The sequence below is a fragment of the Hemibagrus wyckioides genome, linkage group LG20, assembly GCF_019097595.1.
Source record: "Hemibagrus wyckioides isolate EC202008001 linkage group LG20, SWU_Hwy_1.0, whole genome shotgun sequence".
Classification (NCBI taxonomy): domain Eukaryota; kingdom Metazoa; phylum Chordata; class Actinopteri; order Siluriformes; family Bagridae; genus Hemibagrus; species Hemibagrus wyckioides.
In genome coordinates, this window is record NC_080729.1 from 9389193 (window position 1) to 9413340 (window position 24148).

At 38.2% G+C, this 24148-nt stretch overlaps 1 protein-coding gene across 1 annotated transcript; it reads right to left on the reverse strand.

Moving 5' to 3' along the window:
- Positions 1–396: 396 nt before the first annotated feature.
- basp1 (brain abundant, membrane attached signal protein 1) lies at positions 397–22175 on the reverse strand. Its single transcript, XM_058419059.1, has 2 exons — positions 22016–22175; positions 397–2531 (listed from the first exon to the last, which is right to left on the reverse strand). The coding sequence occupies exon 2, from the start codon at positions 2524–2526 to the stop codon at positions 1918–1920; it is 609 nt and encodes a 202-aa protein (XP_058275042.1). The 5' UTR covers positions 2527–2531; positions 22016–22175; the 3' UTR covers positions 397–1917.
- Positions 22176–24148: the final 1973 nt, after the last annotated feature.

Here is a 24148-nt window from a genome sequence, read left to right on the forward strand (position 1 = left end):
TACATTTCAGTATTTTATAGATCGAGATAGATAGATAGATAGATAGATAGATAGATAGATAGATAGATAGATAGATAGATAGATAGATAGATAGATAGATAGATAGTGTGAACACAAACAAAATCTGAGAACAAATTGAATTGTTTAGGCTTATGTGTGTTTCCCTGTGACTCTAACTATCAATAAACCTGAACATAAACTATCAATAAACCTGACTGTGACTACATGTCTACTTGTAAGTGGAAACTGCCTGATGTAATCTCTGCTATGGCAAAGCTAGAAAATAACTTACATTAAAAAATATTTTTTGTCATTTTGGTAAAATGTATGCATGTTTTCATAAAGTAGAGAATATGAAGATAAAAAAAAATGACAAATTGACAAATTCACCAGGGGTTTCAATCAGTTTCTTACATTTTATTAGTTTCTCCATCTATACAAGAACATATAATTTCAAATCATCCAGCTTATGTTCTGTTTCATTTTGGCAAGGGACGTTAAGAGAGAAAGAGACAAAGAAAAGAGAGAGCAAGAGAGAGCGAGAGAGAGAGAGAGAGAGAGAGAGAGTCTGTTGGTGTGTTCGTGCATGTTTTTTTTTTTAATGAAATAGAGTAATAGATTATTGTCAACATTGTTTCCACAGCAACCAAAATACACTACAGGGCCACTCAACAACTGACATGCAAGAAGTCTGTTACAACACACACACACACACACTCAAATCCAGGTCACATTGCATTGAGAGAAATGATATAGTCTAGTAAACGCCTAAACGTCTGTGATTCACACTTCCAAATCCCTCTTTATCTCGTACTCTCGCCTTTATATTCATTCCTTCACTCTCTCTCCTGTCATGCATAGACACCATGTCAACTGCTGCTTAATCATTAAGAAGGCAGACTGGCAGACTGGGTCCTCAGGCATGGCCAGCTAAACTCTCTGTTTCACACACACACACACACACATACACACACACATATACACACACAGGATTCTATTGTACATATAATACCGATGGAGATTTAAACAAACACTGTGAATGTGTACACATGTTTTAATGCATCAACACCTTTTAGCACAGACTCTCTCTCTCACTCTCTCTATCTCTGTAGTGTGTGTGTGTGTGTGTGTGTGTGTGTGTGTGTGTGTGTGCATATATTACATTGTGCTGCACACTGTTTTTTTTTTCTTTTTAATTCCATCAATACAAAGGATATCAATGAAAGGCATTGAAAGGTCAGGAAAGACTAGAGAACAAAGGCCAAAACACAACGTCAACCACTGCAAATGACCAAAGCACAAACCAGACAGCAGCAAAGAGAAGATACCCAATAGAATGCAAGACCACCAGACAGACACACTCGCACACATCAGTCACACTCTTCTTGGAAAGAGAGCAATGGTGAGAACGGTGTGTGTGGCCTGCAAAAAAGCCAGTTACACTCTTTCTTTTGAGCCCTCCATTAAATAGAGGGTTGAATGGAGAGAGTGACACAGGTAGCAAGAGAGAGAGAGAGAGAGAGAGAGAGAGAGAGACATTAAGAGTGAGAGAGACATTAAGAGTTAGATTTGGGGGCTGGTGGTAGATTCAGTCTTGTGTGAGTGTTGAAATAACAATAATAACTGTGACAATAGAAATCAACAGCTCCAAATTTAGCTTCATCATCATCGTCATCGTTTTAGCTCATATTTTACCTATACAACTTTATTACCACTTCATAATTGCTCACTGCTCTATTAAAAAACCCACTGCCAGTAAAGATGTTGACTAATGTTGTCAAAGTCAATATTATTATCATTACATTGATCAATATTATAGTGTTTGTAATTTAAGAAGGGCTAGTTTCACTAATTTAATCTGATCGTATTTTTTTTATTAATTATTTTTCTCCTTATTGGTTTGTTTGCCTCTGTTCGTTAATCTTGCACAGCAACTGTCTGCTCCTTACTGGGGGCAGGGCTGGTCTCCGTGGTTACAGGCTGTGCAGAAGCGGACCCTTTGGCAGGTGGAGCTTCAGTCTTTTTGGCCTCAGCGTCTGCCTTGCTCTCCGTCGCAGAGGCAGGATCCTTAGCTGCGGCAGACTCTTTGAGAGCTGGGGTGGTATCTTTCGCTGGTTCTTTCTCATTGGCCGGTGCTGGAGCAGAGGCAGGTTTTTCTTCTGCCTTGGTGGGCGGGGCCTCAGGACTCTTGGCGGGTTCCGCTTTGGCGGAGTCGGCGCTCTTGGCATTAGAAGTTGAGGTGGTGCTAGCTGCTGATTTCTCTTCCTTGGCCGCTGGAGCAGCACCCTTCTCCTCTTCTTTTGGCACGGTTGCACTGCTATCCGCAACAGGCGTTGCTTCTTTGGTGGCTGCCGCCGTGTCATTGGCTGTCTCGGTGGTTTCCGTGGCAGTTGGTGCTTCCTCCTTGTTGTCTTTAGAAGCATCATTCTCCTCTGCTGATGCTCCCTCTGTTTTGGCATCCTTTTCTTTTGCCTTCTCATCATTCACATTGTATCCCTTCTTCTTCTTGCTCAGTTTGCCTCCCATGTTGCCTTGAACACAAAGAAACAAACAGACAGACTATTAAACACTTTCTGCATACATATATAATGGTCCTTATGTTCAATTCAAAGTTGTGAACAGTCAAATCTGATCTTAAAATAACTATATGGAAATGTCATCAAAGTCAATATCCATATTCACCAAGCTAGTCATCAAATTCATCTTTGGTATATTTTGGCATATGTGTACAATCACAAATGTGTGAATATACTGAATAGATATTTTAATTTGTACAGTATATATTTTCCCCAAAGCATGTAGTTTTCATTTAGACCTTGAGCTCAGATTATTTCAGAGCTTTAAGAAAAGACTCTTGGTTGAGGCTCAATACCAAGGGTGTGTAAAACTTCATCAAGAAATGTGAATGTACATTGTTAGTTTTGATTTGCTTAGCACTTTTCTTGGCCACTGTTATTTCCATGTTAAAGAACCTAATTTATCACCCTGGATATGAATTTATATGTAAATTGAGCATTTACACAAGAAATATGGCATTGATGAAAATATAGTTTGTTTGGAAAAAGCTCTGTGTGCATTTAATATGAGTATCATTACAATTGTAAACTTTAGTAAATAAGGATCTGAGTACACAACGTGTGTATATTTTTTTCTTTGAGTAAATGTTTGCGAATGCATTATGTATAATAATGTCAAGGTAAACCTAGGAGGCTGAAATGATAAGGAAATGTCTTGAGTTTTTCCTTATCATCATGCAACCTCGTATATTGCAGCAGTGCCCATTATACCAGTGTGTATGCTGTCACACAGCCCACAGGCATGATGGACTCATTTCACTATATTTTGGGCATTCGTGCTTCGACAGTGCCTGCAGAGATTGTTTGTCAGGGGATGGACTGCCAAGATAATGGCTGTGCTAGCTTGCAGAGTTAGAATTTATTATTCATGGAGCACATTGGCATCGCATTATAACACAACTGAAAGTCCCTTTTAACTGAATGTAAACTGTAATCGTTTTGCCTCAACATTATATATTTATAATACGCAGGCTGAAAACAGAACGTTACTCGGTGTTAAGTAGAGGACGTTGTATCAGGACGAGTCTGGATAAAGACTAAAACCCCACAACCCAAGACTCAGAATAGCAGTTACCACAGCAACCACAGTCACATGACCTGCTCACAGTGAAAAGAACATGGACACACACACATGCACACACATAAAGTACAGACAGGCATGTGTATGCTGTGTACCAGACGGGGGAGGGGTGGCGTATGTTGTGGGATTGGATCAGTCAGTGTACATAATGTATATGTGACCAAACCAAAAACACACTCGGAACTGCTCTATACTGTAGACAATGGTGGTGGTTGTGGTGTGTGTGTGTGTATGTGTGTGTGTGTGAGTGTATTTGTGTGTGTCTTTCAGAAAACAATAGAGTCAGTCTCCCCCATCACCATCAGTAAGAATAATGTACCATTCCTGTTTCCAGTTCCAGTGGATATTTGTGTCTGTACATGGCCAAAGCCAAAGGTCATCCTAAACTCGACTAAAGAAAGTGAGCTGCATGCAGTCTGCTGTCAGGGACAGATCTGTACTGAATATTGAACGTAGTTAAGTTATAGTATACAAGTTATCTAATTGATGTCTCTAATATCAACGGCAATATTCTGTATGATTAGCAAATTTAGTAAAAAGCCGTTATTATTTTAGTAAGTCTCATAAGAGCAAACCCTGCTCACAGTGTAAGCCATATTATATAACTAATTAAAGCATAACACTGTCGTATTGTGTCTGCATTGTACGTTGATTAAAGGATTTTAAATGAGTTTGATGAGTCTCGCCTTACTGTGAACTTAACTGAAAGGAGATCATGGGTCATTGTGTGCAAAAAATTGAACTGATAAAACCAATAAAACATTTAATACAAGCTAAAAAAAAAATCTAAACCTGCATGTTAAAATATAAATAGTGAAATAAATGTGGATTTTCATTAATGGGAATAAATTATTATTATTATTATTATTATTATTATTATTATTAAATATTTATATCTATGTTTCTTTTCTCAAGTATGTTTTTTTTACTATGTCCTCCCTGAACATCTTGACATCATTTTAATATAGCTTTTTAAGGTCTTTGAATATTTGTCAGTATTTGTGGTGTGGGTCTCATGGTGAGCTAATCTGATCTTTTTAGTATTAAATCACATATTGTAAAGTTTGTAATGACTGTTTAGGATATTGCACACCTTTTATATTCACAGAAATGAACTGGGATTTAAAGTTGGGTCTGCTAATAAAGAGACCTCTGCCATAAAAGGCACATTTTACATCAGACCTCATAACCATGCAGTGCATCAAGCTTCATATTTCAGGCCTGGTTTGCCAGTGTGTATCTGTGCTCATGTCATGGTGTTGTGAGAGGACACTAGCATAGGTGTCTGCTTTCATACTTGCATGTCACGTGTACAAATGTAGGGCAGTGACGCATGAACCAAATCAGAATGTACAGAAAAGGGAAAAAGAGTGGACTCTGTGCCAAAATTGATGAATAAGAGAAATGAATGTTGTAATATTCCTGTATCGAACGCTGAAGTGCAGTGAAAAATGTAGCGGAGTATTTTATGGTAGGCTGTGTATGTACCTCTGATGTGCGATGGGATTTCGACTCAATTGCTATAAAAAAAAAACATTGTAGGAAAACACCATTAAAAATATATGACTTTCTCTTTTGTAGCCTGTAAATACAGACTGGAGCATACAGTAGTTCTACAGAGGAATGCACACTTGCAGTTAAAAGCAGGATTCGTGTTTTACAAGCCATTTTTAAAATCCTGAATCCCGAATGGTTCCTGGGACAGGAAGGTAAAGCTCGCATAATACAGTCTTCCTGCCCTGTTTACTGCCAGTTAACATCAGAGGTCACACAGACAATTCGAAACATGACACTGGCCTTTGCACTGGGGGACAAAACCCCCAAAGCACAGAAAGAACATACAAACTTGTATGGAATTAAACCAACACCCCAAAGTCCAAACATTCAGAGGAGGGTAATAAACCACCATTCGACGAAGAACCAGGCAAACCATGCCCCCAGAATGCCATGCCAACTTACGCTTTCACAAATCTTCACATGTTCTTTTAGTACAAGAGTGAAATACACTACACTGAAGCGAGAGAGAGAGAGAGACAGAGAGAGAGACAGAAAGAGGGCAAAGAACCGCAGACTGTGATTCAGACAGAGAACAACAGACCCTGTCAGAGACAAAGAGACAGTGAAACAGGGAAATGTGAGGAAGAGTGAAAGCTTGTCATAGCTATTCTTCATCTCTGGCCTGGCGTGTGTGTGTGTGGTGTATGTGTGTGTGTGTTTTGGGGTGAGTGGATGTGGTTTTTGTGTGAATGTTTGTGTGTTGGGAACACAAGACAAGACGGAAAAACAAATTTATGTTGAGTTTAAACACATTTAAGCTGAAAATGTGTGTGTGTGTGTGTGTGTGTGTGTGTGTGCGTATGTGTGTGTGCGTACGTGTGTGTGTGTGCGGGAAAATGGAGCAGAAAATTTGGCCCAATCACTGGCGGCAGCAAAGCATCCTGGGAAGAAATGTTAGAAGAGACGTCTGGAGTGTAGAGGAGAAATTTAAACAGAACACAGCTCCTGATGTTTAGACAATACACTGCATTCCTTACACCCCCCCCCCAAAAAAAAAGTAAATAACACATCTTTTATTTAGTTGTGTTAAACAACTTAAAATATGGTGCCTTTAGTGGCAAACCAACCAATTTAACAGAGTAAATAACACTCAATATTCAGTTGCTGATCCCTTGCTTGTAATAAACGGATGAAGCCACTGACCCAGTGACATCACCATAATGCTGCATTCTTCACTGTGATGCTTTACCAGGCTTTTACTGCAGCTTTCTCCAGTTGATGTTTATTTAGTGGAGTTTCTTCCTTCAGTCTCTTCAGGGGGTGTAATGCTGCTCAGTTAGATTAAGGTCTGGTGTTTGACTTGACCAGTCTAAAACCCACCACTTTGTTGTGTTGGCAGTGTGTTCTGGATCATTGTCTTATAGCATTATGAAGTTCATCCCAATTAGATTGGATGCATTCTCTCTAAATTGTCAGGAACGCCATGACACTACCTCCACCATGCTTGACCGGTGACCTGGTATGTTTTGGATCATGAGAATCTTTGGTTCATCCATATTTCAGTTTAATCTTGATTCTTTGGTATGGCCTCTTTATGTCTGCTCACAATCAAAAATAATGTATATATTGATGAGTATATACATAAAAAGTGTAAATACAGAGGCAATGTTTCGGCCACATGCACCGCACAAACACTCTGCATTTAGATCAGTTATATAAACCCGGCACAGACGCTCACTATATCAGCACTACTGTTTTCTTCTTGTACACTAAAGGCCATGTGAAATACTGCAGCTTAAATCAACTGCCAATTATAGTTTATCACACACACACACACCATTCATTACTGGATCAATCATCAAATTGAGAGAGTGATGTAAAGCTTTACACTGAATATTGATTTATATGAATCCCAAAAGGACACACACACACACACACACACATTTACTATTTTGTATGCAGAAGCTGATGAAGAATTCAAGGATCCAGCAGGAATCACAAGCCTATTAATTCTACACTCTTCTTTATACATGTGTAAGACTGTATTGTCCATTAGCATTAAAGACTGAGTTATTGTTAAATGTATAACGAACTCTAATCAGGACAGTTCCAGGCTGCATCAAGTGTTCCCAGACAACAGACTACACCGGATTAGGACTGAAGCACTGAATCCACCCCAGAGCCACATAACACAACACTGTGTGTGTCTTTTTGCACAATGGCCAAATATGCAATCAATTTTACGGTTTTGTGCCAAAAAGATTTAGAACTGTCCAAGATTAACTAGTAATTTTGTTAGTGTGTTTGTTAATAGTGTAATATTATTCTGGCACAAACGGAGCTGAAATCAACAAAATCAAATTATCAAAATAATAATAAGAAGAAGAAGAATATATAAAACTAAAATCTGACTGGAAAATGTCTTTTTTAACTGGGTTAATACAAACACCCCTATCGACCTAATCACATAAAGGTAAACAATATGTCATGGTAACTAAGTACTGTTAATATGGATGGAATGGGACAGTGATGGCACAGAGAATTACAGATTAATATATTGGTTGTGAGTTGTATCTCAGCAAGCTGTCACTGTTGTGAGCAAGACCCTTAAACCTCAAACTCTCAGCTCAGTGACCACTTTGAATAAAGGTAACTACCAAATGAATAAAAATGCAAAAGGATGACGGACCAAGCCAAGACATAAGCAATAATAGTGAAGGAAATGTTCAGTTATATATAGCACATAGTGATAATAGTTTCTCTAATGTTCACACATGGCTCTAACACAAATTGCTCACACGCATTCTAATGCTACATTTACACATACAGCCATTTTATTGCTGCAAGCCACAAGTCACTGCACTGTGAACTCACCAGTAGGTATTACTAGTACTGGTTGCCATAGTAGTGACAATGTCCACTGTTAAAAGCGTTAGACAAATATATCTGAATTGAATTGAACTAGCATTTCCAATCTGTTTTCTTCCGGCTAAAATAAAGCAATCGTTGGTGTTTGTGTATGCATTTCAGCAGTGTATCTGCATCATATCATGTGAGATGAAGGAGAAGCAGTGTGTGTTTTTTTTCACGGATCAGCGCGCTCTACTGTCTTCGCTCCTGTTGGTAGTCGCTGCAGCAAGTCTCTCCATAATTTTCTTAAAATGTAACTTTGTCGCATCACCGGACACGCCCACATCAGCTCTCGTTGAAAATGAATGATCTCTGGGCATTTTGTTGCTGCGAGTCGCTGTATGTGTGAATGTATCACAAGACTGCTGCCTGACAGAGTGCTCTGTGCAATTAACAGATGCTTGGTGCGTCATGGCTGTGAGTGCCAGGACTATTTCATGACTCTCACGGTCATCCAGCTCAAACATACTTGCTGTCAGAGCTGCTGCTGTTCAAAACAGAGGCTTTCAGTAAATGAAATCTGCGGCCAAATTATTTTAGTTACGTACTTTGAGTACACAGAGCACTGTCACAGATTCTCACAAATACATATTTTTGTTTCAGATTTAATCTATAACAGTGAGGAATGCTCTAGATGTTTGTTTGTTTTTTTCATATTATCAGAAGGATGTTGGATGTGTGAGCTCTGGGGTTTAAAGTCTTTCTGTATGCTTCCTCAGTACCACTTTGTCCTCATGAAGAATTATTAATTTCAAGATAAAGGAGCTGCATTCTTGAGACCAGTTCCTGCATATTTCAAGAGCCTTGGGGGCACATTAATAATCCAGTTTTCCGTGTATGATCACGTAGCAATCCTTGTTTCAATACGGTAATTCCTGCTCTCTGGGTCATTCTGCTATTTAACGATTTCTAAGCTTTTACTGCTTGGCACACCTGGTCCACCTGTGCACACCCTGTCAAACACACCACACAGAAATATACAAGTACTCACACACACACACACACACACACACGCATACTCTCACTTACAGCAGGTCTCTGCTCAAACACTGCCTCAGGTTAACTCAATAGAGATCATGATTATTGGAGTCAAACAGAGCGTCAGAGGGAGAGAATTGTTTTCATTTCCTTTCTTTTACTATGTTTGTCCTGCAGATATAATCTGGTATTGGGTTACTCAGAGGGCAGTTGCATTACATCCATGTGCGTGAGACTGCTATGAATACAGAGGAATCGTTAATGATTATTAAGGATCCAAGCAGTGGAACAGTATTGATTTTGTTAAGATGATTATTCTCTTTTGAAACATTATGATCCAGAAGCATAGAAGACCAAAAAGAATTGTCCCATATCTCGTCAAAAAAGAATTTTTCACAAGTTGAATATGCCTCAAGCTCCATACCCTTTTTGCTATCCTGGAAAAAACATGCAAAACATTTAACAAATTAGTCCTAGGTATTGGGTTTGATTTGTGGACCAGTTTTACCACAGGACTCGCAAGACTCAACACAGGCTGTGACATGGGACTAATTTGAAAGACTGCAAAAGGTTTCCACCAAAATTGGAACAACAAGAATAATAATAATAAAAGGTTGTTTTTTTTTATAAAAAATAAAAATAAAGGTGTAGCAGGGGTGATGTGGTTCAGCATTGGATCACACATAGGGGGAGGTGTTACAGAATTAGCTAAAGACTAATGTGCCTAACCTGAGCCTATTTTCCTACAAGCATTTACATCATCTTTCTTTATTCCTGTTTAGGTCTGTGTCAGTGAGCCAAGCAAAATGGACGTTTTGGAAGGGTGAAAATTGTTTTATTTTCCGCCATTGCTTTTACAGTTGTGTCTGTCAGCTCTCACACACTCTTACCCTGGCTTTGCTGTAGTCACTGAATGGGGTTCTGCATGTTGAGATAATTAACCTTCTCTGATCCTGAAATTCTTGCATGGTATACCTGCTAGCTTGTCTGCAGGACATAATGGGTGATGTAATTGTCAGAGCGTAGCTTGCATCAGGCTGTTTTCATGCTGTGAAGCTTTAGCAAGCCTTCAGCAAGCACACCTGCATTTCCCGTGGCCATGTGTTGAATTTGAAGCTCCAGAGATAAAATAAATAAAAGACATGTCTGGTTCATTCTGAAGCCCAAAATAAAAGTAAAGAAGAATACCATCTTGGGATTCATGTGTCATACATCTCACAGACAGATAAACAGACAGCAAAACACAGACATCTCTACTCTACTGCTTAGATATATTAACTGGCATATTCTGTTTGAACGAAATGAGTACGTGAAAATTGTTGGATAAAATGTCTCATTCTCAATGACCCAAATATAGCAAAAGGTTAGCTTGTGTGCTAAACTTTCATTATTTGAATATTCATTCAAAGTGGTATTTTATGAGCTTTATTAAGATGAAGCGAGTAAGTTGAGTTGAGTGAGTTGAGCTCAAGCCAATAGCATTAATATTTAACAATAACCTTTCCAATTAAAACAGTCAATTTTCACAAATCTTTAGCACCATTAAGAGGCACACAAAATCAAACTGGATCTGACAAAGGCTATCAAACATACATTTGATATTCAAAAGTGTTTTTACTGCTAATACACTAGCAGACTTAGATTCATTTGACCACTAGGTGGTGCTATAACAGAAATATGCCTAGAAACCGGCATGCTTCTCAAGGAATGATGAATTTGGATTAAGTACGCTAACCACCGTGTTAAACTGATCCTTTCAATTTCTAGCAGAATTTCATGCCAAAGGTTGGATTTTTGAAAGCAGTCAGTGAAACAATGAAAGTGCATGAATCCTGTCCTATCTCTTGTGTGTATTAAAGCCAATCTTGGATTCTGTTCTTAACACCAGCCTTGAAATCCATGAAAGCCAAGATACTATTTTATTCAATTCAATTCAATTTAATTCAATACAACTGTATTCCAGGTGCTCAAATTAAAATTTGGCTCATTTGTTTTTTCCTAAATATAATGTGTGTCTAACAATGAAATTGAAATCATTTTTTTAATACTTCTGATGCATTAAAATATTTTCACCTCAAGTTTTGTTTAATATACACCAATCAGCCATAACAATAAAACCACTGACAGGTAAAGTAAACTAAACAAAAGTAAACTAAAAAGTAAAGTAAACACTGATGATCGTGTTACAGTGGGACCTGCCAGCTAGTTTAACCTGGTGGAAAATATTAGGGAGTAAGTGAACAGTCAGTTCTCAAAGCTGATGAGTTCGAAGAAGGAAAAATTGGCAAGCATTTGAACAACTTTGACAAGGGTCATCTTGTGACAGCTTGGCAAATGGGTCCCAGAATCTCAAAAACAGCAGGTGTTTTAGGGTGTTCCCAGTATGCAGTGGTCAGTACCTACCAAAAGTGCTCCAAGGAAGGCAACAAAGACATGGGTGCACATGGGGAGCAAAGACTAGTTCATCTGTTCCCATCTGTTCCTGTAGTGCAAAGTGCTGGCTTCGACAGGTTATGGCCTCTGTACTGTGTATTGCAGCTTGCTTTGTATGTGGGGCTGTGTAGCTGCAAACCAGTCAGCGTGCCCATGCTGACCCCTGTCCACCAATGAAAGCACCAACATATGAGCATGAGCACAAGAATGGACCATGGAGCAATGAAGAAGGTGGCCTTGTCTGAGGAATCACGTTTTCTTTCACATCATGTGGACATGTGTGTGTCACTTATCTGGGGAAGTGAAGGAACCAGGATGCACTATGGGAAGACGGCAAGCCAGTAGAGGCTGTGTGATGCTCTGGGCAGTGTTCTGCTGAGAAACCTTGGGTCCTGGCATGTGGATGTTACTTTGACACGCACCACCTACCTAGACATGGTAGCTGACCAAGTACACCTATTCAGGACAACAGTATTTCTTAATGGCAATGGCCTCTTTCAGCAAGATAATGCGCCCTGCCACACTGCAAACAATGTTCAGTAATGTTTTCAGGAGCATGTCAGTTATAGATGTTGACCTGCACTTCAAATTCCCCAGATCTCAATCAGATTGAGTGTCTATGGGATGGACTGGACAAACAAGTCTGAACCAATGACACTATTACACCATAACTGTAGTGAAGCATGGTGGTGGTAGCATCATGCTGTGGGTCTGTTTCTCTTCAGCTTCAGCTAGTGAAGATGGAGGCACTCATAGGTAGCTCCAAATACCAATCTGTTGTAACGTAAAATCTGCAGGCAATCTGCATTTGATAACTGAAGATGAAGAAAAATCTCAGTCATCAAAGGAATGGTTTCAGATCCAAATCCTTTCGAAAACCTGCAGAATGGCTTTAAGATGGCAGTGCAGATGTCCCCTTACAATTTGATAGAGCATGCAGTATAAAGTGGAATAAAATTGTGAACTTAGTTTGCTCCTAAGAGCCCAATAAGACTGAGTGCTGTATGATTAAGCAAAAGGTGCCTTAATAAACTATTAGTAAAGGGGTGCACATACTTCTGGTTATTGTCACTTTCTATTGGTATTATTTGTTTTTCTTGAAACGTCTGCCTTTGAGAAATTTGTCAACTGTGACCTAGCAAAATAAAATCCTGCACACACACACACACACACTCAAATGTCTCTTAGGTTGAATGTTTAGCAATAGAAACAGCAGAGATCAGAATATAAACACCGCACCAGAAAAGACTCTTTCTCTCTCTCTCGCTCTCTCTCTCTCCCTCTATCATCTCGGTCTGTTTCACCAACAAGCACTGAGAGCAACATTAAAACAATTCTCTTGCATGATGCAATTCAGGGTATTATTATGATTGAATGTAGAAGGATTTATTAATGTATATGCAGGATGCACGTACGATCAGATTATGTCGAGCAATTTAGGATTTAGGTTTAAATCAACAGAACGTTAAGCACCTTGTATACAGTATTGCAATATTATACAGAACTACAATACAGAATGTAAGTCTAGTCCCGTCCAGCATGTATGCAATACAAAAATGTCCACAAAGCCAGAACATTCGATGTAGCCATAACCAAGAATGCACTATAGATAGACTACACTACTTTATCTGTTGCTAGGTGATGGAGTTTGGTCTTGTGATGTATGAACAATGTCAGATGGCACCTCCAGCTTAAAAGCTGTCAGGATGATTGACAGCTAGCAAACACTGCTCCCAGGCATGTTTCATGAATTGAATGATGGACATCATAGCGATATTAATAGCCAAGTAATTTCTTTGTGATTATTGATGTATTTTTCTCAAAGACTAAGACATAATGTGAGAATTTATGAGTTGAAGAAGCTGGATGAATAGCTATAGCTCCAATAGTGTGGAAATGGATCCAAGAGCCATTACTCAGATTTCTTCTTCATTTTTCTTTTCCCTGTATTGTCTCTTTTCTTGTCATTTGGACCAGCTCATCCGACCAAGCCAAAGATCATGTCTGCCATTAGAAATGTCTTCCGATTAGGGCAATGCTACACAGGAACCACGGAAATTGCAAAGGCTCTGGATGGATTTTATCAGGTGTGAGAGCTAACAAAAACGGACAATCCTTATCACTTTCTCTTTGATCACAACTAAACAAAGACTTACTTTGCAGTGGTTTCATCCCTTAATGATAAAACCATTGTGTGTGTTAGGACTACAATATCATTTTTCCCCCAGAGAGTATTTATTACCACAGCAGTGGATCTCTAGTCCATGCTGTGATGATAGAACAGAGCTTCAAAACAGTCGCAGTCGCTCCACTGTCCAGAGAGATTTTTTTCCAGCTCACCTTCAAGTCTGAAAAATGACCATGTTCAGAAAGTAATCTTCGAGCTAGCAAGAGCCAAAAGGAAGTCATCACTGAGCAAGATGACAAAGTGTTTGAGGGCTTAGAACTGACTGATTTGTGCTCCAGTGTTAGAGGCATAGTACATATAAAATGCAAAAGCATAGCGATGGTTTGCACTTGACATGTAAATATCACAAAGTCTAGAAAGGCTTATTTTAATGCTGTTTCTTTAACAGCAAAACATTCATTGTGACAATGTGAAATTTTTGGAATTTCAATCAAATGGAAATACATTAAAAAAATACAAGAGAGTGAATTCCTATTGAGGTATAGAAACAATTTGTGCTCAAAGGCTACACTGAGCAATGACCCCGATACTGACCTCCTCATGAAAGAACAAGGCTTATCTTGAAGAAACACACACACACGCACCCAAACACCTATACGCAAACACACAGCGACATCATACACAACTGGACGAATGCAATGTCCACTGTCATAAAGATGTGCACTTTGTGAGACTGTAGTGCACCCAATTAACGATTTATTAATGCTCATGGCCCTCATTCATAGCATTAAACAAAGATGACCATTCAGCAATGAACACACACATACATGAAGAAGAAGCCTTTATTTGTCACATATACATTACAACACAGTGAAACTCTTTTCTTTGCATATGTCAGGAAACTGGAGTTACAAATGTAACAGCACCCCTGGAGCACAGAGGCTCTAGGGCCCATGAGTGACAGCTTGGCAGTGCTGGGGCTTTAACCAGCCACTCTTCTGATCAGTAACCCAGAGCCTTAACCAGTGAGCCACTACTGCACATGTCTGGCCTTGCAATGAGTGATCATTAAAAAGGAGCTGTAAATCATTGCTAAGGTTTAATCTGTATCCCCATGGAGTTGAGGCCAACACACACACACACACACATACACACACACACCCCTATGGCCATAATAATTTAAGCATTTACATCATTTTCTGTCAAAATAAATCCAGAAACAGATGGACAGACAACAGGTGGAAGCAACATCAAATGCACATGACTAGATACGGTCATCACACACTGCCTAGGAAGGGGCGAGCAGTTTTATGACAGTACACCTGTTTGTTTCTGCTAGATACACCAGCCCGAAGATTCCTTTGGTGAGTTATTTATGAATATTGTGTCATAATGTAGGTTGAGATGCTCTGATCACTTTTCTGTCAGTAAAACACAACTTTAATAACAACCCACAGCACAGGTCAAAAAGCCTCATTAAACATGCTACTAGTTAGTTACTAATTTATTACCTGGCAAATGAGATGTCCTATCCCTTCAATAAATAAATTACACAAGATTCCAGTGCATTTGTCTATTTTTTGCAGGCTGACATGTTGGCATGTGTAGAACATCTAGGACTTCTTTTATACGTCTAAAAAAAATCTGCAGGAAGATGTAGTTAAGCTGTAAAACATTAAGAGGGATTTGAATAGAACCATGAAAATGCAGCATCTATTTTGAATAAACATATGCATGGAAAGTTGAGCTAAATGAAGGATTGATTTGTTTGTGGGATTTGCATATAGGAAGTTTATTTCTAATTTTAAATAATATACTGTTACTTACACACACTGCTGCTTTGTTAATTTCAGGGTTTTTTTTAATTGGCCTATGCATTACTGTAGCAAATTCTTTTTTAGCAACCTAAAGACATTTTTAAGTAGTTTTTAAATAAAACCTGAAGAAAATCATTTTTAGCTTTGTTAATAAAGTCCCCTGAGATGGTCTTACCATTGTCTGCACATTTTTTGTGTACAACAAAAAGGCCGAAGCCCACACACACACATTCACATCGGAGTGGACGAACAGGTGGGGTCAGTGGGGCTCTGCCATCTCATTGGCTGTTGCCGTAGGAGCCATAAGACAGCTGCCATTCTGGCTCATCATCCAGGTCATCATCATGGCTGAGCAGAGAAAAATTCCATGATGACACACACCCTACAACGTAGTATTATACCACCCATATTCACACACACATGTCTGTAAGCGCCACTGACTGAGAGTCTGTAAGACATATTTGCCCTAACTGTCCTTTTAAGTTACTCCTCTTAAATTAACAAATGCACGCAGACAGCGCTCTTCTCGGCCAAGCTTTCTCTACCTGTCAGCACAACTCTAACTCTCACTGCCCCTCTCCAGCTCGCAGCCTCTGATTCACTTTTTATTTTATGCATCAATTATAACAACAGCTCTTCTCTCTTCTGTACCTTCGCAATTAATCTCTTGCTCAGTTCTTGGAACTCACACTGAGATCACTCACATCTAAGCAAAAACCCACAAAAGCTAACACCATCAAGCTAATAGGAATAACACATATTAATAGTATGCATTTTGTGATATCTAAATATCTAAATATATATATTCCCAAGCTACAGATTCTACAGTTTCTTTGTTTTCTTTCTGCAGTGAATGTAAAAATACATCATCTGATCTGGCTCCATACTGAACCTGTGCAATATATGGAACAGGCAACCATTTTACATTTAGTAATAAATCTCCTCAAGGGGAGTCATAGCAACCATTTCCAGGCATGTTGTGTGTGTGTGTGTGTGTGTAATCTGTGTGGTATCCCCTAGTGTAGACCTTCGCCATCCTGCTTTTATTTTATTTGATGATAATACTGTATATGTGTGATGCATACTCAGCACGTATGACTCTAACGTTGATTTACAGAAGCAATCATACTCCGATTTATTGGTCTCTAATACGGTTTAGGAGAAATTACTGAGGGATCACGGTGGCTAGAGTCGCATAATCATATTTGGCACAAAACCTGATATTGAACACAAATCTGTGTGTTCATATGGGTGCAGGACTAAACAATGGAAGAGTGGATTTAACACAAAGATATTGCACAGCCAACACAATAGGTTTACCAGTTCAGTAAGCCTCAGCAGTCAAGACTGCAAACTCAGACACTGGCTTGGTGTGGAGTATCTAGAATGTTCTCTCCTGTATACAATGCACATTTCTTTTTCCTTTCTTTTGTTTTTTTTCTTATGGACTGTGTCAGATTCTTTGATCAGTGTAGTGGAAACTCAGGATATTCTTTCTAATTACAGTGAATATTATATATATATATATATATATATATATATATATATATATATATATATATATATATATATATATATATATATATATATATATATATATATATATATATATATATATATATATATATATATATATATATATATATGTACACACCAATCAGCCAAAAGCGTAAGGATTTGAGCGAGTTTGACAAGGGCCAAACTGTGATGGCTAGAAAACTGGATCAGAGCATCTCCAAAACTGCAGCTCTTGTGGGGTGTTCCTGGTCTGCAGTGGTCAGTATCTATCTAAAGTGGTCCAAGGAAGGCACAAAGGGGGATCAACACAATATTAGGCAGATGGCCATAATGTTATGCCTGATCGGTATATATGTATATATATATATATATATATATATATATATATATATATACCGATCAGGCATAACATGATATATATATATATATATATATATATATATATATATATATATATATATATATATATATACCGATCAGGCATAACATTATGGCCATCTGCCTAATATTGTGTTGATCCCCCTTTGTGCCTTCCTTGGAATCTCTCTCTCATATATATATATATATATATATATATATATATATATATATATATATATATATATGAGAGAGAGATTTGGCACATTGCTAGTTAAAGACGAATGCTGTGTTAGCTTGGTCACTAGGCATGCTCCCCAGGAAAAGAATATTATTTTTTTTAAAAACCGCACTTAACTGCACAGTATTCATTTAGTAACCTATTACTCACAAATACAAACAGACCAGAGCAAAGCCAGCTAAAAAATGTGGTAAAAGATGAACAGAGAACACACCTTTGTTTTCTCTTCTGGACAGTGTCAGTCTTCTGTCTAAACGGATAAAGAACCCTCAAACTAACCAGCAATCTCAGTGAAAAGAGTTTACGAGCAGGTGGTCATTAAGGGTAGACAGAGCCGAAACAACTAGTCTTGTTTATATCCTCTGTTATTTGTCCATCACAACACATTAAGGGGCTATAAAATGTCACATGTGTGCTTGTAAAGGCTTATATAATGTCAAATACTCAAGATTCACTGGGGAAGATATCAAAGATGTATTAAATGTTTATCCCGGCAGTGTCCGTTGACACAAGTGACCACACCACATGTGAAATGTCTTCCTACCAGCTGAGGAATTAATTTCAAATCATTTAGATCTTAATGAGAGGTCTGTGACCCACACCATTTCCCTCGTTCCTACACCAAATCAAGTGACTGAATTACTACATTGTATACTAACCCCACTGGAGCTACTTCACACAGCTGTTTCACAGAAAGAGCCATGTATATAGGGGTGATTTTTAAGAGCTGTATGTAATAGCTTTTCAGGGTTGCCAATTTTACCACTGCAATTCATTTGAAGACCCTGAATCTTCTGTGCTCAAGCCGTAACTAGCCGAGAGAGATCTATTTACATATGACTTATGGGCTGTTTATATCAAATTTTTATCAAAGAATGTTTTTTGTTGTTAGTGATATTGCTGGAGCCAGAAAGACAGTTTAACCATTAAACTATCCAATAGTTTAATGTTTATCCAATGCTAAACAGAAATAGCAGGAACAGTGTCCAGGACTGGATAATACACCAGTTGGTACTTGATAATCCCTATTGCTCCTCTATTTTTCCATAAACTGAAGAGACTAAAGTTAGACTGTTTCATTTTGAGTTAAATATTTTGCTTTACAGATATCTTGCTCACTTTCTCTGCACTTGTCCTCCTTTTCTCTCATTATTCCTCTCACTGCAAGAGTACATTAAAATGTACCACACGCACCACACAGCTAGCGCAGCTTTACACCCAATAACACTACTGCTGTCAGCTAACTTTACTGCTACTTGCAAGCTGATGTGCTTATTCTTTACATATTATAAATAATATGCGTGACATTTTACAAACTGCTAAATGCCCTCAAAAGCATTCAAATGTATAATTATATGACCTTGGATAAACATTTATTCCAGAGCTTATTCCAATGTTGGCTTATAATGTGCGCTCTGTATATTTTTCAACAAGAATCCTGGAAAGTATTTTGGGAGAGATGAACATGTTGTGTGATTAAGTCTACAAACCTAAAGTATTCTCCTCCACTGCTCTGATATCAGTTACTGCTGATTAGTTAGTATTCTAATGCATATTTTTCTGCATTCCAGTAGGTTACATTTTGCCACCATATTATCAGGATGTTTCTGTTGAATTTGACCAACAGAAAGATTCTATGAGAGGGTAAAATAATTTTATAAAAGCCCTCCTAAATCTACCCTTACAGTGCCTTTACAGCTAGTTACAGCGATGCCTCAAAATGTATTGTAAAAGCATCTTCTAAACGTTCAGCTATCTGTCATGTGACTACATCTCTGTTGTAGTATGTTCATTACTTCACACTGTCCTGTGTAGACTGATTTGTCCGCAAATGTGCCAGTGTTTAACCCGGATGTACTGAATCTTTCACAGTGCTGCTTAGCCAGGAGGAGGTCCTGCTGTTCAGGCAGCTGTGTGTGATAATTCTCTCTTATTTATTAAAGCCATCACATACATCACAAGCCATCCACAAATCTTCCAAGTGTAGTTTTACACACACACACACACACAAACACTTCTTCTACAGTTGTTCTCACATCAAGTGATGGTCTGGAGTTTTGTTTTTTTACAATGAAGCTTTTTTACATAGTAGAAATTCCTGAACATTTCTATGAAATTGTTTCTATGGATTTGTTTTTTGTTGCACTTACCTCAGATGCAGCCAAGATATGGTTAGTGTTCAAATTTTGCATTTCTATATTTGCATCAGAATTATGTAGGTAATCATAAAACATGTAATGCAAGCTGATGACATCTGGATAACAGGCAAACAGCGTACTGATATTCATACTCGTCCCCGGTGGTTTCTAACCCTCTAATAATTGCTAATGTAATATTTATATAAGTATTTCTCGACATAGTAGAACTCAAATGAATAAAATGTATAAGTAATAGCCAAGTCTAAAAATAGTAACTGCCAATACAGTTATCATGTATACGTGTTATTGTTCTTCTGCAGTTTTCTGCTGTATTACAGTTTGGTTTATTGTGTCCAGAACCGCTAGTGACTTGGTCAGATGAGGCCGGTATGTATGGTCATTTTGTAATGCAGTTTGCATAATGTAATGTGTTATGTGTTAATGCATAATCTGTGATCAGATGCATTCATAAGAATGTGCAAATTCTGGACACCAAGCATGTCAAGGCTGATTAAATATGTAGCTGGAAATCCCTACATTTATTTTCCCCCTAGACACACACATGCATTGTCCATACAAAAAAAAAATATCTCCCTTTATTTCCTCCACAATATCTTCCCAGCAATGAGTAAAAGTCGCCATTTTGCCTACCAACTGTTGATTTGTGTGTCTGATTCGCCATTTCACTTTCTTTAAAGCACCATGAAGCGCCGCTTTATCAGAATGCACTACGCGTAATCACACGACACAGAATCCACTTTTATTTTCTACTGCTGGCTTTGCTGTAGCAGCCGACCTGAACTCGTCGAAATGCCCAAAGTCTGACTGACAGTGCATCAAACAAATGCATTCAGTTCCAGGAATGTCTTGGTCTACTATATCGCGTTGCGTTTGAGCGCGTGCAGGTTGAGGCTCATGTGACTCATACAGCCGGAGCTTTATAGACAACTGATGCGCTCCTGCAAAAACGCTCCCATCTTTTTCATCATAGTTATTTGAGCGATTTAAATTATTTCACTCTAATAATGCAGGCCCGTATGGGTTCATTATTTTTTTTCTATATATATATATATATATATATAGTTCTCTATAATCTGTGTATTGCGCACAATATGCACTGTGTACTGTGGTTTGCAGCAAGTGAGAGCGCGCGCACGGGAATGTGCACGCTCCTTGAAAGCCCCCAGTGACTCGGTTCATCGCCTGCAGCATCCATTTAATCTACTCATCTACGTGCAAATTTTCCTTGTTTAAATACGGACGTGTGTGATTTCATAAGCTCGGTCAGCAGAAATTACGGGTTTAAGGTTTCAATTGCGCTAAAAAAAAAAAAAAGACATTCTATCCACACCCTGTGTGTACTGCGCATGCGTGCCGCCGAGACAAAGGCGCGGGCAATTATTGATGTATTCGACAGAAAAAAAAGATATCAGTTGCACGCTAGGAACGTCGCCGTTGTGAAATGTGCTCGTGGATAAGTAATGTCAGGGTTCGAACATTTTGCTAGTCAGAAAACGTCATTCTTATTCTCACAAATAAAACAACACACTCCAGAAAATGTATATATATATATATATATATATATATATATATATATATATATATATATATATATATATATATATATATATATATATATAGCCCCAGTTCAATTTACTACTAGAAAAAAAGGCATAACACATTCATTGTATATATTTGTCATGTATGTTTAATTGTGTGTGTGTGTGTGTGTGCGTGCGTGTGTGTCTTGTGTATTGTCTGTGGCAGTTAGACAGATCGCTGCACACCTCCACTCCGGGATAAAGGGGTGTGGTGGAGATGAACATTTATCTAAAATCAACATTTAAAACTTGCATATATTCCATAAATAAGCCTTTTTTACAACTAGGATATAAAACAGTGGTCTGCAAATAATTGAACTTTTCATAGTGTATACTGTAACGTACTAAGCTTACATTAAATCTGTATGAATGTCTTCCAATGCAATACAATTCAAATGAAATGAACGACTTCTAATACAGGGTCCGAGGCGCGAGCCTGCGCTCTGTACACGCCCCTCTCCGTTTTTATCCCCCTATAAATTATATGTGTTTCGAAGACACATTTCATTATTAAAAAAAAAAATAACGCAACTAATCAGATACTCCTCTTTCAGACAGGAATCTGCCCGGTGGTCTGTATAACAGCGTTTTAAGTACAGGCGCATTACAGTCCAGTGGCGCGCGCTCCAAACGGGTTAGCTGGCGAATCCATGTTTAAATCCCCAAAGACTACCCTTATTTAAATGCTAATAAATGAAAGAGAATAATTATAGTCGTCTAATTGATTGCAAGAACCTTACCGACGGCGGTAGTTTCTTTTGGAAGATCCTTTCCGAAGTGTCTGCTGGATTTTTCCGCGTCTCTCTCTCTCTCTGGTGCGCGTGGCGGCGAATCTGCGCTGATTCCGGCTGTCCAGTCTGAAGCTCGCGCTGCATTCCTCTTTCCGTCGGAGGCGGGAGGGGGAGGGGGGCGGTTGGGGGGGGGGGGTGTTTAAAAGGGTGGGGGGTATAGACATCACACACACACACACATACACACACACAACCTCATATGTCTTATAGTACACTTATAATACACACAATTTTAAAGCATTTTGATTGGCAGCTTAAGTGGGTTTAGTTTTAATAGACCACGACTGCTTTGATTGGATGCCAAATACGACGACATAGTAGCACAGCATAGTAAGTACAGCATCTCACGCTGTTGCAGATCTAACTGTAGTAGCCTCTGTATTTTGCTCTAAAATGCCAATGCTGGCAAGTGTTTAAGATCTTGCTCTCTATGGGCTTCTCTCTCTCTCTCTCTCTTTCTCTCTCTCTCTCTCTCTCTCTCTCTCTCTCTCTGGCTACCTTCAGAGTGCATACCTTACTAAACCCTGTTCCATAACTGTACCATGAATATAATACACTAATCCGAATTTGACATGCTATTTAGTACTGTAGTGGGAGATGTTGGGCAGAAGCTAAGTGCATGTGCATTAAGCTGTCTCTTCTCGCCTCCTGGCGGCTCAGACACCGCGCTACAGAAATGAACCGAATGACCCGAATACTGAGGAGGGGAGGTGTGTGGACAAGGACACCGAAGAGACAGAGAAAGAAAAAAAAGGTGGCTAGGAGGCTTGGGTGTGTGTGTGTGTGTGTGTGTGTGTGTGTGAGAGAGAGAGAGAGAGAGAGCAGCATATAGAGAAATATACTGCAATTCTACAGAAATATTATGTTTAAATTAGAGGAAATGTCTCCCTTGCACATTTTATTAATTTTATTTATTAAAATAGAGCCTTTCATCAGTAGAAAATAATCATAAAATAATAACAAAGTGAATAAAAATCAAAGACTAAAATCTCTTATTTAGATAAGTATTCGGACCTAAGGCACTCCATATTGCGCTCAGGTGCATCCTGAGCTGGATAATCATCTAGACTGCATTAAAGTGTCTTTAGAACTGGACTGTGTAGAAGTCCAACTGTGGCAAATCCCTTTAATTGGACGTGATTTAGAGATGCACACACCTGTGTGTAAAATAAGATCCTACCATTCACTGTATACACTGTAAAAAAAATCCTAATTTTACAGAAAATAACTCTAATTTTTTTACAATAGTTTCCTGTTATTTAAAATTATATTTAAAAACCAGTAAAACCAATATTATCTTTAAATTAACAAACTGACTGCAATTTTAAGGATTATACCATTAATGAAAAATTACATTTCTCATTTTTTTTACAAAAAAATACAGTATTATTACTGTATATTATAACTGTATTTTTTTCTGTTATCTTAAATTACATAGCAATTTACGTAAAATTACAATAATAAATTGTAATTAAACAGGTAGCTTATTATATTAAATGTTTATGCCCATAATAACATTTTAACATTTCCCACCTTCATTTTACAGTAAAACTCATTAGTTTGTGTATGTGTTGTATGTGTATTTCTACATTCAAACTCTGTAATTCTAAAAAGAAATTTAGTTAACCTTTGTCATTACACCAACGCATGTTTTTTAAAGTTTTAAAACTTAAAGTTTTTTTTTAAAAAAATGTAGGCCAAAATGTTTGACGCTCAATTGACATTAAATCAATGTCATGTTTTAGATGTGAAATTGATGTCATATTGACATCACAGTGACATCAATAATTCAGCTGTTTAGCACTTTTTCTTATAAGGCATTTGGCATCTGAAGCTGGTTTTGTAATGTCAAAAGAGTAATGTTAATTTTGGAGTCATTTTAATTTCGGTTTTTAAGGTTTAGTTTCATGGGTAGCATGTTGGCTTAGTGGTTAGCACTGTTGCCTCATAGCAAGAAGGTCCTGGGTTTGAATCCTGGGTTCGACATGTACGTTAGGTTGGTTGGTTGGTTGGTAATTCTAACTCGGAATACTCACATAGAAGTAAGTGTGTGGTTGTCTGTCTATATATGTGACCCTGTGA